Source organism: Lipotes vexillifer, unplaced genomic scaffold, assembly GCF_000442215.2.
Source record: "Lipotes vexillifer unplaced genomic scaffold, Lipotes_vexillifer_v1.1 scaffold232, whole genome shotgun sequence".
NCBI classification, from domain to species: domain Eukaryota; kingdom Metazoa; phylum Chordata; class Mammalia; order Artiodactyla; family Lipotidae; genus Lipotes; species Lipotes vexillifer.
This window is the reverse complement of record NW_006793997.1, coordinates 4,112,838-4,127,714: the sequence shown is the minus strand read 5'-3', so window position 1 is coordinate 4,127,714 and position 14,877 is coordinate 4,112,838. Positions and strand designations below refer to the sequence as shown.

Below are 14,877 nucleotides of genomic sequence, written 5' to 3'. Positions count from 1 at the left end.
CTATGTTCAAGCCGCCAACCCCAGTCCTCTCCCTGAGCTCCGACCGAAACCGAAACCGAGCCTCAGCTCCCAGCCCCGACCTGCCCCGGCGGGTGAGCAGACAAGCCTCTCGGGCTGCTGAGTGCCGGTCGGCACCGATCCTCTGTGCGGGAATCTCCCCGCTTTGCCCTCCGCACCCCCGTTGCTGCGTTCTCCTCGGCGGCTCTGAAGCTCCCCGCTCCGCCTCACGCAATCTCTGCCCGCGAAGGGGCTTCCTAGTGTGTGGAGACCTTTCCTCCTTCACAGCTCCCTCCCACTGGTGCAGGTGCCGTCCCTATTCTATTGTCTCTGTTTTTAATTAATTTTTTCTTTTGCCCTACCCAGATACGTGGGGAGTTTCTTGCCTTTTGGGAGGTCTGAGGTCTGCCAGCATTCAGTAGGTGTTCTGTAGGAGTTGTTCCACATGTAGATGTATTTCTGGTGTATTTGTGGGGAGGAAGGTGATCTCCGCGTCTTACTCCTCCGCCATCTTTCCACCGCCCCCCTAATGAAAATTTTATGTTATGAAGTTACCACCAAAAGTAACAAATTCATTAATGATTAGAGTAGTTGGTGATACTTTGACTAATCGCCCTTCTGCTGTGTGGAATTATTTTAATAGTTGTAGTATTGGTTATAATTGAACTATTAAAAATTAGAAGTACTAAATAAATAGGCTCACATTGAGATTTTTGTGCATGTATTTGCATATTTAACAGTGTCTCACTATATAAGATACTGCACATCAACAATACAGCAGAATAGGAAGGTCCAGGCCCTCATTCTCTCGCAGAAGCATTAAATAAACTACAGACTGACTAAAATAAATTTATAAGAGCTCTGAAAACCAGTCAGATATCTACACCAACCAAACACCCAATCAAGAAAAAGCCACATTCAAAAATGTAGAAAATGTCATGGTGTTTTCACTCACCCTTGCCCACACCCTTCCCAGCATGGCATAGTCAGAGGAAGTGGCCCAATACCCAGTTCCCTCCCTCAGGATGGAAGGAGTAGAGCAGAATTTGTTTGCAGTATTCTGGCCTGTTGTGGGCTGGCCAAGGGACTAGTTTCTGACTTGTCTGACTCAGAACTCAGACAGGGGAAATTGCATAGTTTGGATCTCAGGCTAGCAGAGCTGTAGAAGGTAGTGGCAGGAGCCACATCATGTGAAAATTGTAAAGGAACTGCAGACCCAGACACCTGAGGGCAGTAGATTGCAGGCCAAATAATGCAGCAGAATGCTTTAAGGCCCTGAGAAGAAGCTAGGGTGAGACTCTGGGAAATTAAGACATTTAAAAGCAGCCATGCATGAAGGGAAATTTTTAAATTTAATAAACAGAACCAAGCAAAAAAACCATGCACATAGGCCCAGACAGGACACATGCTCAGAAAAGACTTGACAAAACCTTAAGCCTCCACCCAGAGTTAATCCCAAGGCCTAGAGGCCCATAAAATTAGTGAAGGTCTTCAACAACAGTCTGCAAAGATTGTAAGAGGTGGATGTTTCTTCACATGCCCAATTTTAAACCAAAGATACAACACCCCACCACCACCAAAAAACAAAAAGGCATACAAAAAACAGGGAAATACGGCCCATTTGAAGCAACAAAATAATCTCCAGAAACTATCCCTGAAGAAACACACACGTCAGACTTCCTAAACAAAGACTTTAACTTTAACTTAAATATGCTCAAAAAGCTAAAGGAAAACACAAGCAATGAACTAAAGGAAATCAAGGAAACAATATATGAACAAAACGAGAATATCAACAGAAATTATTATTTTTTTATTATGGAGCTGAAAAATACACTAACTGAATTGAAAAATCCATTAGAGGGTTTCAACAGCAGACTCAGACAGCAAAAAATATCAGCAAACTTGAAGACAGGTCATTTGAAATTATTGAGTCTGAGGACAAAAAGAATGAAGAAAAGTGAACAGAGCCTAAGAGACTTATGGGATGCCATCACGCAGATCAATATGGGCATTATGGGAGTCCGAGAGGAGAAGAGAGAGAAAGGGGCAGAGAAATGAATTGAAGAAATAATGACCCAAAGTTTTGCAAATTTGGGGCAAGACATGGATATACAAATCCAAGAAGCTCAATGAATGCCAAAGAGAATAAACTCAAAGAGATCCACACTGAGACACATAAAAATCAAACTGTCAAAAGTCAAAGACAGAGAGAATCTTGAAAGCAGCAAGGAAAGTCACTTATCACATATAAGAGGAAATCTCCCAATAAGAATATCAGTGGATTTCTCAGCAGAAACACTGCAGGCCAGAAGACATATTGTGATGATATATCTTAAGTGCTGAAAGAAAAAACTGTCAACCAAGAATTCTGTATCCAGCAGAACTGTCTTTCAAAGATGAGGGAGAAATTAAAACAACAAAGCCAGACAAAAATCAAAGGAGTTCATTATCATTAGACCTGACCTATAAGAAATGCTAGCGAGCCCTTAAGTTGAAATGAAAGGATGCTAGACAATAACTCAAAGCCATTCAGAAATATAAAGTCCTCTGGTAAAGGTAAATACATCGACAAATATAAGGAATGGTATTATTGTAATTTTGGTGTATAACTCCACTTTTTATTTTCTACAGGATTTAAGTAACAAGTGCACAAAAATTATAAATCTGTGTTAACGGCTACATGATATATAATGATGTAATTAGTAACATAATATAAAGTGGGGAGACATAGCTGTAAAGTAGTTCTTGTAAATAACTGAAGCTGGTGTCAATATAAGTTAGATGTCATAACTTTAGGATGTATGTGTAATCCCCATGGTAACAACAAAGAAAATATCTATAGAACGTACACAAAGGAAATGAGGAAGGAATCACTACAAAAAATCAACCAAACACATAAATGGAAAGACATCTCACACTCACGGATTAGAAGACTTAATATTGTGGTGATGTCAGTACTACCCAAAAGCAATATACAGATTTGGTACAAATTCCTATCAAAATCCCAAGGACAATTTTTTGCAGAAGTGGAAAAATTTGGGCTTCCCTGGTGGCGCAGTGGTTGAGAATCCGCCTGCTAATGCAGGGGACACGGGGTCGAGCCCTGGTCTGGGAGGATCCCACATGCCGCGGAGCGACTAGGCCCGTGAGCCACAACTACTGAGCCTGCACGTCTGGAGCCTGTGCTCCGCAACAAGAGAGGCTGCGATAGTGAGAGGCCCGCGCACCGTGATGAAGAGTGGCCCCCGCTTGCCACAACTAGAGAAAGCCCTCGCACAGAAACGAAGACCCAACACAGCAAAAATAAATTAATTAATTAAAAAAAAAAGAAGTGGAAAAATTTATACTAAAATTCATATGGAATCTCAAGAGACCCCAAATAAGTGAAAACAGTCTTGAAAAAGAATAAAGTTGGAGGTCTCATACTTCCTGATTTCAAACTTACTACAAAGCTACAGCAATCAAAACAGTGTGGTTCTGGCATGAAGACAGACATACAGACCAATGGAATAGAATAAAGAACCCAGAAATAAATCTTCACATATATGGTCAAATGATTTTAGACACAGTGTCAAGGTTACTCAATAGAAACAGGACAGTCTTTTCAACAAATGGTGTTAAGAAAATTGGATGTCCACAGGCAAAAGAATGAAGTTGGATCCTTACCTAACACCATATATGAAGATTAACTCAAAATGGACAAAGACCTAAACATAAGAGTTAGAATTATAAAACTCTTAGGGAAAAAACATAGGGGAAATCCTCATGACATTGGATTTGGCAATGCTCTCTTAGATATGACACCAGGAAACAAAAGAAAAATAGATAATTAGGCTTCATCAAAATCAAAAACTGTGCAGGACTTCCCTGGTGGCACAGTGGTTAAGAATCCATCTGCCAACGCAGGGGACACGGGTTCGAGCCCTGGTCCAGGAAGATCCCACATGCTGCGGAGCATCTAAGCCCATGTGCCACAACTACTGAGCCTGTGCTCTAGAGCCCATGAGCCACAACAACTGAGCCCGTGTGCTGCAACTACTGAAGCCCATGTGCCTAGAGCCTGTGCTCCGCAACAAGAGAAGCCACTGCAATAAGAAGCCTGTGCACCACAACAAAGAGCAGCCCCCGCTTGTCGCAGCTAGAGAAAGCCTGCGCCCAGCAACGAAGACCCAATGCAGCCAAAAATAATTAATTAATTAATTAAAAACTGTGCATCAAAGCACACTATCAACTGAGTGAAAAGCAACCCACAGAATGGGAGAAAATATTGGTAAATCATGTATCTGATAAGGGGCTAATATCCAGAATATATAAAGAACTCCCACAAATCAACAACAAAAACTATAAATAACCTGATTTTAAAATGGGCTAAGGACTTTAACAGACATTTCTTCAAAGAGGATATATAAAGACCAACAAGCATATGAAATGATGATCAACATCACTAATCACTAGAGAAATGCAAATCAAAACCACAATGAGATATCATCTCATACCGTTAGAATATCAAAAAGAACAGAAATTAAATTCTCAGCAAGGATCTGGAAAAATGGGAACCCCTGTGCACTGTTGGTGGAATTGTGAAATAAATGGTGCAAACGGCTATAGAAAATGGTATGGCAGTTCCTCAAAAAGTTAAAAATAGAATTACTATATGATCCAACAATTCCACTTCTGGGTTTATGGCCAGAAGAACTGAAAGCAGGGACTTGAACAGCAATTTGTACACCCATGCTCATAGCAGCATTATTTACTATTTGGCTATTATTTAATAGCCAAAAGGTAGAAGTAACCCATGTGTCCATTGACGAATGGATAAACAAAATGTGGTTCACATGCAGCAGAGTATTATTCAGCCTTAAAAAGAAGGGAATTCTGACACAGGCTACAACATGGATGAACCTTGAGGACATTATGCTAAGTGAAATAAGCCAGTCACAGAAAGAAAAATGTTTGATTCCACTTATATTAGATACCGAGAGTAGTTAAATTAATAGATACAGGAAGTAGATGGTGGTTGTCAGGGGCTGCGGGGAGGGGAGAATGGAATATTGTTTAGTGAGCACAGAGTTTCAGTTTGGGGTGATGAAGAAGTTCTGGAAATGGATAGTGGTAATGGTTGCGGAACAACGTGGATGTACGTAATGACATACAGTTATACACTTTAAAATGGTTTGATTGGTAAATTTTATGTTATGTACATTTTACCACAGTTTTTAAAACTAATCGATTTTTTAAAATGAGGGATACGTGAAGGCTCAGTACTAATCAGGTATTCAAGTACCAGCTAAAAGTCCACTAGCTATTGTGCCAGTGGTGCTGCGTGGCATGTGGAACTTCCCCGACCAGGGATCAAACCTGTACCCCCTGCAATGGAAGCACAGTCTTTTTTTTTTTTTTTTTTTAACTTTTTAATTTATATTGGAGTATAGCCGATAAACAATGTTGTGATAGTTTCAGGTGCATAGCAAAGCGACTCAGCCATACGTATACATGTATACATTCTCCCCCAGACTCCCCTCCTATCCAGGCTGCCACGTAACATTGAGCAGAGTTCCCTGTGCTATACAGTAGGTCCTTGTTGGTTATCCTTTTTAAATATAGCAGTATGTACATGTCAATCCCAAACTCCCTAACTATCCCTTCCCTTCACCCTTCCCCCCCAGTAGCTTTAAGTTCATTCTCTAAGTTTGTGAGTCCATTTCTCTTTTGTAAATACATTCATTTGTATCATTTCTTTTTAGATTCCCCATTTAAGTGATATCATATGGTACTTGTCTTTCTCTGTCTGACTTACTTCACCCAGTATGACAATCTCTAGGTCCATCCATGTTGCTGAAAATGGCATTATTTCATTCCTTTTTTATGACTGAGTAATATTGCATTGTATATGTATACTACATCTTTTGTATCCATTCCTCTGTTGATGGGAAGCGCAGAGTCTTAACCACTGAACCACAGGGAAATCCGTGCCAGTAGATTTTAATGTTCAGCTACTTGTTCTATAAATGAAACACTTAAAACTAAACTTATAACTATATATTACAGAAACAAGGGGTAATGCTCGGTGATATGTTTTAACAAAGCTGTTAGCATACGGTATTTGTCCTTCTCTTTCTGACTTACTTCACTCTGTATGACAGACTCTAGATCTATCCACCTCATTACAAATAGCTCAATTTCGTTTCTTTTTATGGCTGAGTAATATTCCATTGTATATATGTGCCACATCTTCTTTATCCATTCATCCGACGACGGGCACTTAGGTTGTTTCCATCTCCGGGCTATTGTAAATAGAGCTGCAATGAACATTTTGGTACATGACTCTTTCTGAATTCTGGTTTCCTCAGGGTATATACCTAGTAGTGGGATTGCTGGGTCATATGGTAGTTCTATTTGTAGTTTTTTAAGGAACCTCCATACTGTTCTCCATAGTGGCTGAACCAATTCACATTCCCACCAGCAGTGCAAGAGTGTTCCCTTTTCTCCACACCCTCTCCAGCATTTATTGTTTCTAGATTTTTTGATGATGGCCATTCTGACTGGTGTGAGATGATATCTCATTGTAGTTTTGATTTGCATTTCTCTAATGATTAATGATGTTGAGCATTCTTTCATGTGTTTGTTGGCAGTCTGTATATCTTCTTTGGAGAAATGTCTATTTAGGTCTTCTGCCCATTTTTGGATTGGGTTGTTTATTTTTTTGTTATTGAGCTGCATGAGCTGCCTGTAAATTTTAGAGATTAATCCTTTGTCAGTTGATTCATTTGCAAATATTTTCTCCCATTCTGAGGGTTGTCTTTTGGTCTTGTTTATGGTTTCCTTTGCTGTGCAAAAGCTTTGAAGTTTCATTAGGTCCCATTTGTTTATTTTTGTTTTTATCTCCATTACTCTAGGAGATGGGTCAAGAAGGATCTTGCTGTGATTTATGTCATAGAGTGTTCTGCCTATGTTTTCCTCTAAGAGTTTGATAGTTTCTGGCCTTACATTTAGGTCTTTAATCCATTTTGAGCTTATTTTTGTGTATGGTGTTAGGGAGTGATCTAATCTCATACTTTTACATGTACCTGTCCAATTTTCCCAGCACCACTTATTGAAGAGGCTGTCCTTTCTCCACTGTATATTCCTGCCACCTTTATCAAAGATAAGGTGACCATATGTGCATGGGTTTATCTCTGGGCTTTCTATCCTATTCCATTGATCTATCTTTCTGTTTTTGTGCCAGTACCATACTGTCTTGATTACTGTAGCTTTGTAGTATAGTCTGAAGTCAGGCAGCCTGATTCCTCCAGCTCCATTTTTTGTTCTCAAGATTGCTTTGGCTATTCGGGGTCTTTTGTGTTTCCATACAAATTGTGAAATTTTTTGTTCTAGTTCTGTGAAAAATGCCAGTGGTAGTTTGATAGGGATTGCATTGAATCTATAGATTGCTTTGGGGAGTAGAGTCATTTTCACAATGTTGATTCTTCCAATCCAAGAACATGGTATATCTCTCCATCTGTTTGTATCATCTTTAATTTCTTTCATCAGTGTCTTATAATTTTCTGCATACAGGTCTTTTGTCTCCTTAGGTAGGTTTATTCCTAGATATTTTATTCTTTTTGTTGCAGTGGTAAATGGGAGTGTTTTCTTGATTTCACTTTCAGATTTTTCATCGTTAGTATATAGGAATGCCAGAGATTTCTGTGCATTAATTTTGTATCCTGCTACTTTACCAAATTCATTGATTAGCTCTAGTAGTTTTCTGGTAGCATCTTTAGGATTCTCTATGTATAGTATCATGTCATCTGCAAACAGTGACAGCTTTACTTCTTCTTTTCCAATTTGGATTCCTTTTATTTCCTTTTATTCTCTGATTGCTGTGGCTAAAATGCTCGGTGATATGTTTTAACAAAGCTAGAATTTTACATAAAATATCCATCCACTAAATATACAAAGCATATGTTTTTGATTTGTATTCAACTCATTCATTTTATTTGAGGATTGGAATATGGAAATATTTAAAGAATAACTGCATCTTGAATTTCTAATTTGCATTCTGCCATCTTAATTAAGATCTCTGCTACATCCTAAATTAAAAACACATTTATTGTAGATTTGAAATCTACAGTACAAAAAAGTTTTGTTTTTAAATAGCTGGTTTCTATCCCTCTAGACTGCATAAAGGAATTCTAATAAAAAAGGAACTTACCAGAGAAGAATGATTGGTCTTTGGCAAATGTATCATCTTTTCAGAAGGAGCCAGTGCAGATACCTGAAATATTATAAAACTCTAATCAGCTTAAACATTTGCTCTTTTTTCTTTTGTAGCAGAACTTTTCCATAGTAATTTCTAATAAGAGAAAGATCAGTCTTTAAAATTTGAAGTGCTTTCTTTTGAGTTTTATTTAAAGCATAAATATCCACTGGTAAACAACAATGTTTTCCTGACATTTCCTTTCATGGTGTTATGATGACAAAGAACCGTTGTCATGAGACGATGTTATGATGAGAACAGTGTATCAGATCCAGTAAAACAAAGCACAGTTTTAAGCTTTTTTGTTTCTTTGGAGAAAAGATCATTTTGAGATTAAATTTTGATAGTCCATAAGGTGAATTTAGATCTTGGTGTCAATTTAAACATATTTAAAGGACTCTTTTAAGATTTTAACATATTGCTCAACTTACTGTGGAACAAAATAAGTGTAGTATCCTCTATGCCTTGGATATTCTTGTGGTCCTTTTTGGAATACAGTCATTTCAACAACATTAATATTTAGACTTTGGGGGTAATTCTAGCCACTAGAATTCTAACATTTAGATATGATCTAAGATTGGGGCGGGGGCAGGGGGCAGTCCTTTCTAAGGCACATAAAAAGACCAGCAAAATGTAAAGAAGCGTTTAGATATTTCTCCCTTTTTAACCAGAATTTATCTTCAGATTAGGTAAAGTTAACAATCAGTGTATCTCAGTTGAGCTCTTCTTGTATTATGCTGAAGTCTGTGGTTTTCTGGGTAGCAGAGTCACACTAAAATACCAAAGAAGCTAATAAGATGGGAGTATTAGTAATCAAGGTTGAAGTCAGTTAGGCAAAGTCTAGAAATACAGGCCAAACGTTTTCATAGATATTACAACTGATACCACATTCACGTACCTGGGTTATTTTTCAGATTATTAAGACTGCTCTCCAATAAATCATTACTCTCATTATCAGTCAGCAGGGGCTGGGCTGGTAAAAATAGCTTGCCAGGTTAGTAGAATTTATTTGCAGGGAAATATATACATATCTATATTTCAGAATTCAAATATCTGGTTCTGCTTCAGATGCCAACTATTTAATAGCCAAAGAATGTTCTTCCCCTGCGTGAAAACTGACCCAGAGATAAGTATCCTCGTTTCCAAAAAAAAGTACAAAGTGAAAGGAAAACAAATAACATAAAACCATATCCCTTAAAGCAGAGATCAGCTGGCCGTCATCGTTCACTGCACATCTCAGAGGTTCACTGAGGAGCTGGCTGTCTCGGGGCTGTTTGGGGACAGAAGTCACCTTGGAACATAGGTGTCAAGACTCGTGGAGGAGTTCCTTCATTTCTGTTTGAAAATGAAATTTAGTCTGGCCATCTTTAAAAAGTCAAAAGTCTTTTATACCATCAACACTTACTAACAGTTACTTAAAAATTGAAATCAGTGGCAAAATGAAAGCTCAGGGAGAGAGGCGACATAGGCATGGACAGTCCACTGCACCCACACACATCTCCCAGGCTCAGCGGGGCCAGAGAGTGTGACCCGGTGTGAGTAACGCCACCAGGAATTTCCATTCACCCATTAAACAAATATTTATTGAGTAACTAGTATGTGCCAAGCATCATATTTCTTGCTGCTAATAGCCCTCTGAGTTTTCAGGTCATTTATTTTAAGGAGGGAAAATACAGTTTGCTATTTTTTAAACCCAAATGCTTCAACAAGAGAACCGTTTTGATTATTATAGGGAATTGGACAGTTGTTCGGGGAAGTGGAAATGATAAAGCCATTTTCCTTTAAGACAAGGCTGTTGGGTCCAAGTAGCAATCAGTGCAACGTTTAACTGATTTATTACAATAGTACTATCTCTTTCCAGTAAGTGAATACTTAAAATCTACTTAAAGAAGACTGCTAGTGGGAATAGTCTGTTGGGTTGTTGATGCTTCCTTTATTAATATATGACCCCACACTGAGATTCAGTAATTGCTTATTTTGGCCTAGGCAACGAATTCACTTCTTGCTCTAAGTGTGAGGGGACTGTCAATGCACAGGTCAATCCTATCAATATATTCTTCAGGTTTTCTCCTGCTGCAAGAAATGGGAGGGGCGCAGGGCGATGGGATGGTTGACAAGAGTGCTGGTCAGGTTTGGAGATGGGAACAGAAGCTGTAAAGCACATTGAAGGACACATGCGTGGACTGGGCCTCCAGGAAGTGAAAGCTTTCTTACCAGAGGCTTCCTGACGGTGGATCTGGGGTGTGGTCGAGGGGATTCATACACTAAATATCATACCTGAATTAGCCCAGATTAGTGTGACCTATAGGGCAAGAAAACCTTTTAAGTACCATGTACTGTTTCGATCATTTTTACAGGAGTCTTGGACTTTTTTTCTGCCAAAAAAGGACAGTTCTGGCCATATTTCTGAGAAAACAGTAGAGTTTTGTCAATCTAGCCTTATTTAGCTTTAGCTTTTCATTGCTGTCGGGGCAAAGACTAAATCATTGGCTCGACAGACGTAAAGCACGTTATTCCACCATCTGGGTCTCAGACATAATACTATATTTTTCTTTTGTTTCTTGTCTAGTGGGCTTTTTAAAAAATGAGGTCATTCCCTTATAATTTTGGTTTTTCTCTTTTCATTGTCATTGATTTCACAGACTTGTCCCCTTTCTGCCTTTTCCACCAGTTTACTTCAGTGTCCCCAGCAGTTCCTGAATTCTTGAAAACGCCTACTGCAGACCAGCCCCCAACACGGTCCACAGCGCCTGTCCTCCCCACCAACACCGTGTCCTCAGCAAAGCCTGGGCCAGCACTGGTGAAGGTGGGTACCCTGCATGCACGCCGCTTTGAGTGTCTTTACCTTCAACTGTGGTGTGTAGCCCTGAGCACAGAGGACAAAGGCTGTGTCCACGTTGCCCGGCCTGCCTTTTAGCCTGAAGCCTTGAAAACAAAACCACAAGAAGGACTTGCTCACCCAGGCCTTCATAACTGAAACCACCACCACCTTCAACAAATGACCTCTCATTCGATGGTCACAGAAGAACAGCACAAAATTCAGTCTGTATAAAATGACTGCAGCAGTGCAGAAAGACTTTAGGAATCATTTTATCAGCAGTTCCCAATTCTGCTTCCACCGAGGCCACTAAGATGAAACAAACAAGGGAGAGAGAGACAGTCTATAGTACTTGGGATTCATGAATCTCACAAGCAGGTGCCTGTAATGGTAACATGATTCGGGGCTTTATACACAAGGTCAAACTCAGTGGTACTGCAGATATGTGACAGGTTAAAGGTTTTTGAGAAGCAAATACATTTTTTTGATTTAGCAGATTTGGCCTGATACAGTGATTTGTTCTTCACATAAGCTGCAGATTTGTGGCACTGTTCCGTGCATTTTACTTGGTCAAAATAATTCAGTTAGAAGTTCCGAGGAAGGTTAAAATTTTCAATATATAATACATTTTTTAAGTTTTTTAACGTGTATGTAGAACTGGTAAATAAAGGGGGGGGTGTTATAAACTGAGGAGTAGTTTAATCATTTCAGATGTGACTCTTGCCAAAACTAGCAGAACACAGATCTCAAACTTTTAGAACTAAAAAAGGACTCAGAGGGGCTATAGCTCAGCCTCTCAGCACCTTTCAGAGGAGGAGACTGAGGCCCAGAGAAGTGAGGAGGTGACAACGCCAGGAGGACCCCGTCTCCGAATCCCAGTCTGGCCTTCATCCTTCCTTCCCAGTTAGCCATTGCAGCACTCCTGGAAGGCAGCTAGCCTGGGGCATGTTCCTCACTCCCCTCGTTCCCCAGGACCTGTGCTTGTCCTGACCTCCCTTGGAGAGAAGGCGCTTTCGTTCATCCGTGTGCCCAGGTGTCCATGCCTTCAGGGCACATACCAGTGTATTTCACCGTCTTCACCAGAAATCCCAAAGGGTGGCAAGTGTAACTGTGCCAGTAAAATCAGCTCTTACCTCCTCTTCCCACAACCCCCAGCATGTCCCACCAATAGCACAAAGGGGGTTCGAATGCCAGCCCGTCTTTCCCTGCAGATACTGAGAATTTGTTCGCTGCCTCTCCTGCTCTCTGAATTTCTGCTCCTCACTAGTGTCTGTCTTTAAGGAGGGCTTTATTTCTAGAGCAAAAGGCATTGTTTAAGAATGTGAGACCGAGGGGTTGAGTAGACTATCCTGGGAACTGTGCCAGTAGAGGAAAGGATAGGTACACATTAGGAAACAGACCACAATTCTTTGGGGTTTTTCCTATGAGGAAAGCTATTTCCCATCCTCAGTCCTAAGAGAATAGACATGTGCAGGCTAACAGGTAACAGCCAATTTAGTCTGAGGAATGCTGGTTATTATATTTCTGTCCCCTTCTTGACTGTGTCTGGGTCTTGTTTTATTACATAACAATTATAGTCAACCCTTCTTAACCCAGACCCCATTCATTTTATGATCAGTCTGAAAAGATTAGAAATAAAATTTATTATTGATAAAATGAGCAGATGACAGTGAATTGATTAATATTGTGAGATTGCAGGAGGAGGCTGTTTTAGCGACAAGAATATATTCTAACATTGTGATGTATTTTAAGTGCCTGATAATTCAAGTGATTTCTAATTAGCATACACATTTATCATTCATTAATTCAGCAGATATTTATAGAGCACCTTCTGTGTGCACCAGAAGGTGCCAGCCAGGTGCCGTTCTGGGTACGAGGAGTAGATAAAGCAGTGAAGAAAACATCCCAGTACCTCCGCCTTGGATAGGAGCTGGAGGTGAACAGACATAAAACAGAGTGTGCTGGGTGGTGAAGAATAAAGCCAAGATCAGGGATGGAGGCAAGGGAAGACGTTTCTGTCTGAAGTAGAGTGCTCTGGTCAAATGAGCAGATGACATCTGGGCAGAGATCTAAAGTGGGTGAGGGAGTAGCTGTGAGGACATCTGTGGGCAGAACATTGAACGTCACTGAACAAGGAAGCCAGTTCAACTGAAGAGAGATGGCCAGGCAGTAAAAAGTGAATATTAATAGTGACGATTTCTGATATACAGAATATGGTGATTTTTCTTTTCTTCTTTATTTCTGTTTTCTGGGGTTTTTTTGCAATGTCCTAATTCTTTGAATGTGAACTTATATAACGTGATCACACTGATAGCTATATTTAATTTAGTACTTCTCAAAGTTTTCTTACTAAGTTGGGTATTTTACCTAAAGCATCTTGGAAATAATTTTCTGTACCTTGTTGTTTTGTGCTGCTTTGTTTTGTTGGTGGACTTTTTTTTTCAGATGAAGTTATCTTACAATCTGAATACTAAAAAGTAGAAAGTCATCTGATAACTTATAAATGGAGGAGGTGAAAAGAACTCAGAAAAGTCATCTGATTCTTAATCATAAGACAGGGTCTCACACCCCATTTTCAAAATAAAAATGTAATATTTTTGAAAATTTTTAAAAAATGCATATTCACATTACTCAGTATTCTTTTTTCTGCGTATTTGCCATAGAAATTCATGGCTTTATATTCTGCTTTATTCCCATTAGAAGCATTTTTCTGCTTTTACATATTCACCATAGATTCTTTTTTAATGACCATAAAATATGACACAGTTATGAAGTATACTTAATCTTTTCCCTATTGTATATTTAGCGTGAGGCCTGTTTTTCACTAGAAGGTAGTGTATGTAAGTACTAGGCAACATCTACACAGGAGACCGAAAGTAAATGTTTGTTGAACTTGAATAGATAATGCTGAGCTGAGCATCTTGCCCTTAGTCTAAGGCAACAATGCATCAGGAGAAGCAAGTCCTTAGGAGCAAGATTTTTGGGCACAGGGAGTACTCGGATGTTCTCACAGCTCTTGAAATGTATTTAGTATATTGCTCTCCAGAGCAGCGACACCGGTTTCCAAGGTGCGTTGCGTTTTCTTTTCAAATCAGTTAGGCACACAGTAAGTACAATGGATTGCATTCTCTTAGAATTTTCTTACTGTCTTTTTCTCGAAAATAGCAAAGCCACCCCAAGAATCCAAACGACAAGCACCGTAGCAAAAAGTGCAAGGACCCGAAGCCCCGGGTGAAGAAGCTGAAGTACCACCAGTACATCCCGCCGGATCAGAAGGGGGAGAAGAGCGAGCCGCCCATGGACTCCAACTACGCCCGGCTGCTCCAGCAGCAGCAGCTCTTCCTGCAGCTGCAGATCCTCAGCCAGCAGCAGCAGCAGCACTACAACTACCAGACCATCCTGCCTGCGCCACTCAAGTACGGGCTGGGGTCGAGGCCGGCTCCGTAAAGCGGGGTGGACTGTGGTTGTTGATGAGGGACCATTAGTTGCTAAAGGCTGGATGTTGTGATTTACTTGTGCTCAGTGATTCTTTTCATTTTATTACCATCAAAGCTCACACAGTATCTGAAGTCAGCACAGTGAGAATAGCCTCCCTTCCAGTCCATTTTTTGTCCTCCAGAACAGGTTCTGAACTTCTCAAGTTAGAAATGACTTTTCACAATTATTCATCCAGGAAAGATCTGCCTGTTCTTTACATGAATAGTATTAGATGCTATGAGAAAAGCATAAAACGTGTAAACCTGGTGGGCTTCCCTGGTGGCGCAGTGGTTGAGAGTCCGCCTGCCGATGCAGGGGACACGGGGTTGTGCCCCGGTCCGGGAGGCTC

General features: G+C 40.1%; 1 protein-coding gene across 1 annotated transcript in view; it reads left to right on the top strand.

Annotated features, from left to right (window-relative positions):
* The window catches only part of MRTFB (myocardin related transcription factor B), a 138,091-nt gene that overhangs the window by 102,767 nt on the left and 20,447 nt on the right, over positions 1-14,877 (top strand). The window contains exons 7-8 of the mRNA XM_007466962.1: positions 10,905-11,039; positions 14,217-14,467. Of these exons, the coding sequence (XP_007467024.1) occupies positions 10,905-11,039; positions 14,217-14,467 (386 nt within the window). The remainder of the gene's footprint in view (positions 1-10,904; positions 11,040-14,216; positions 14,468-14,877) is intronic.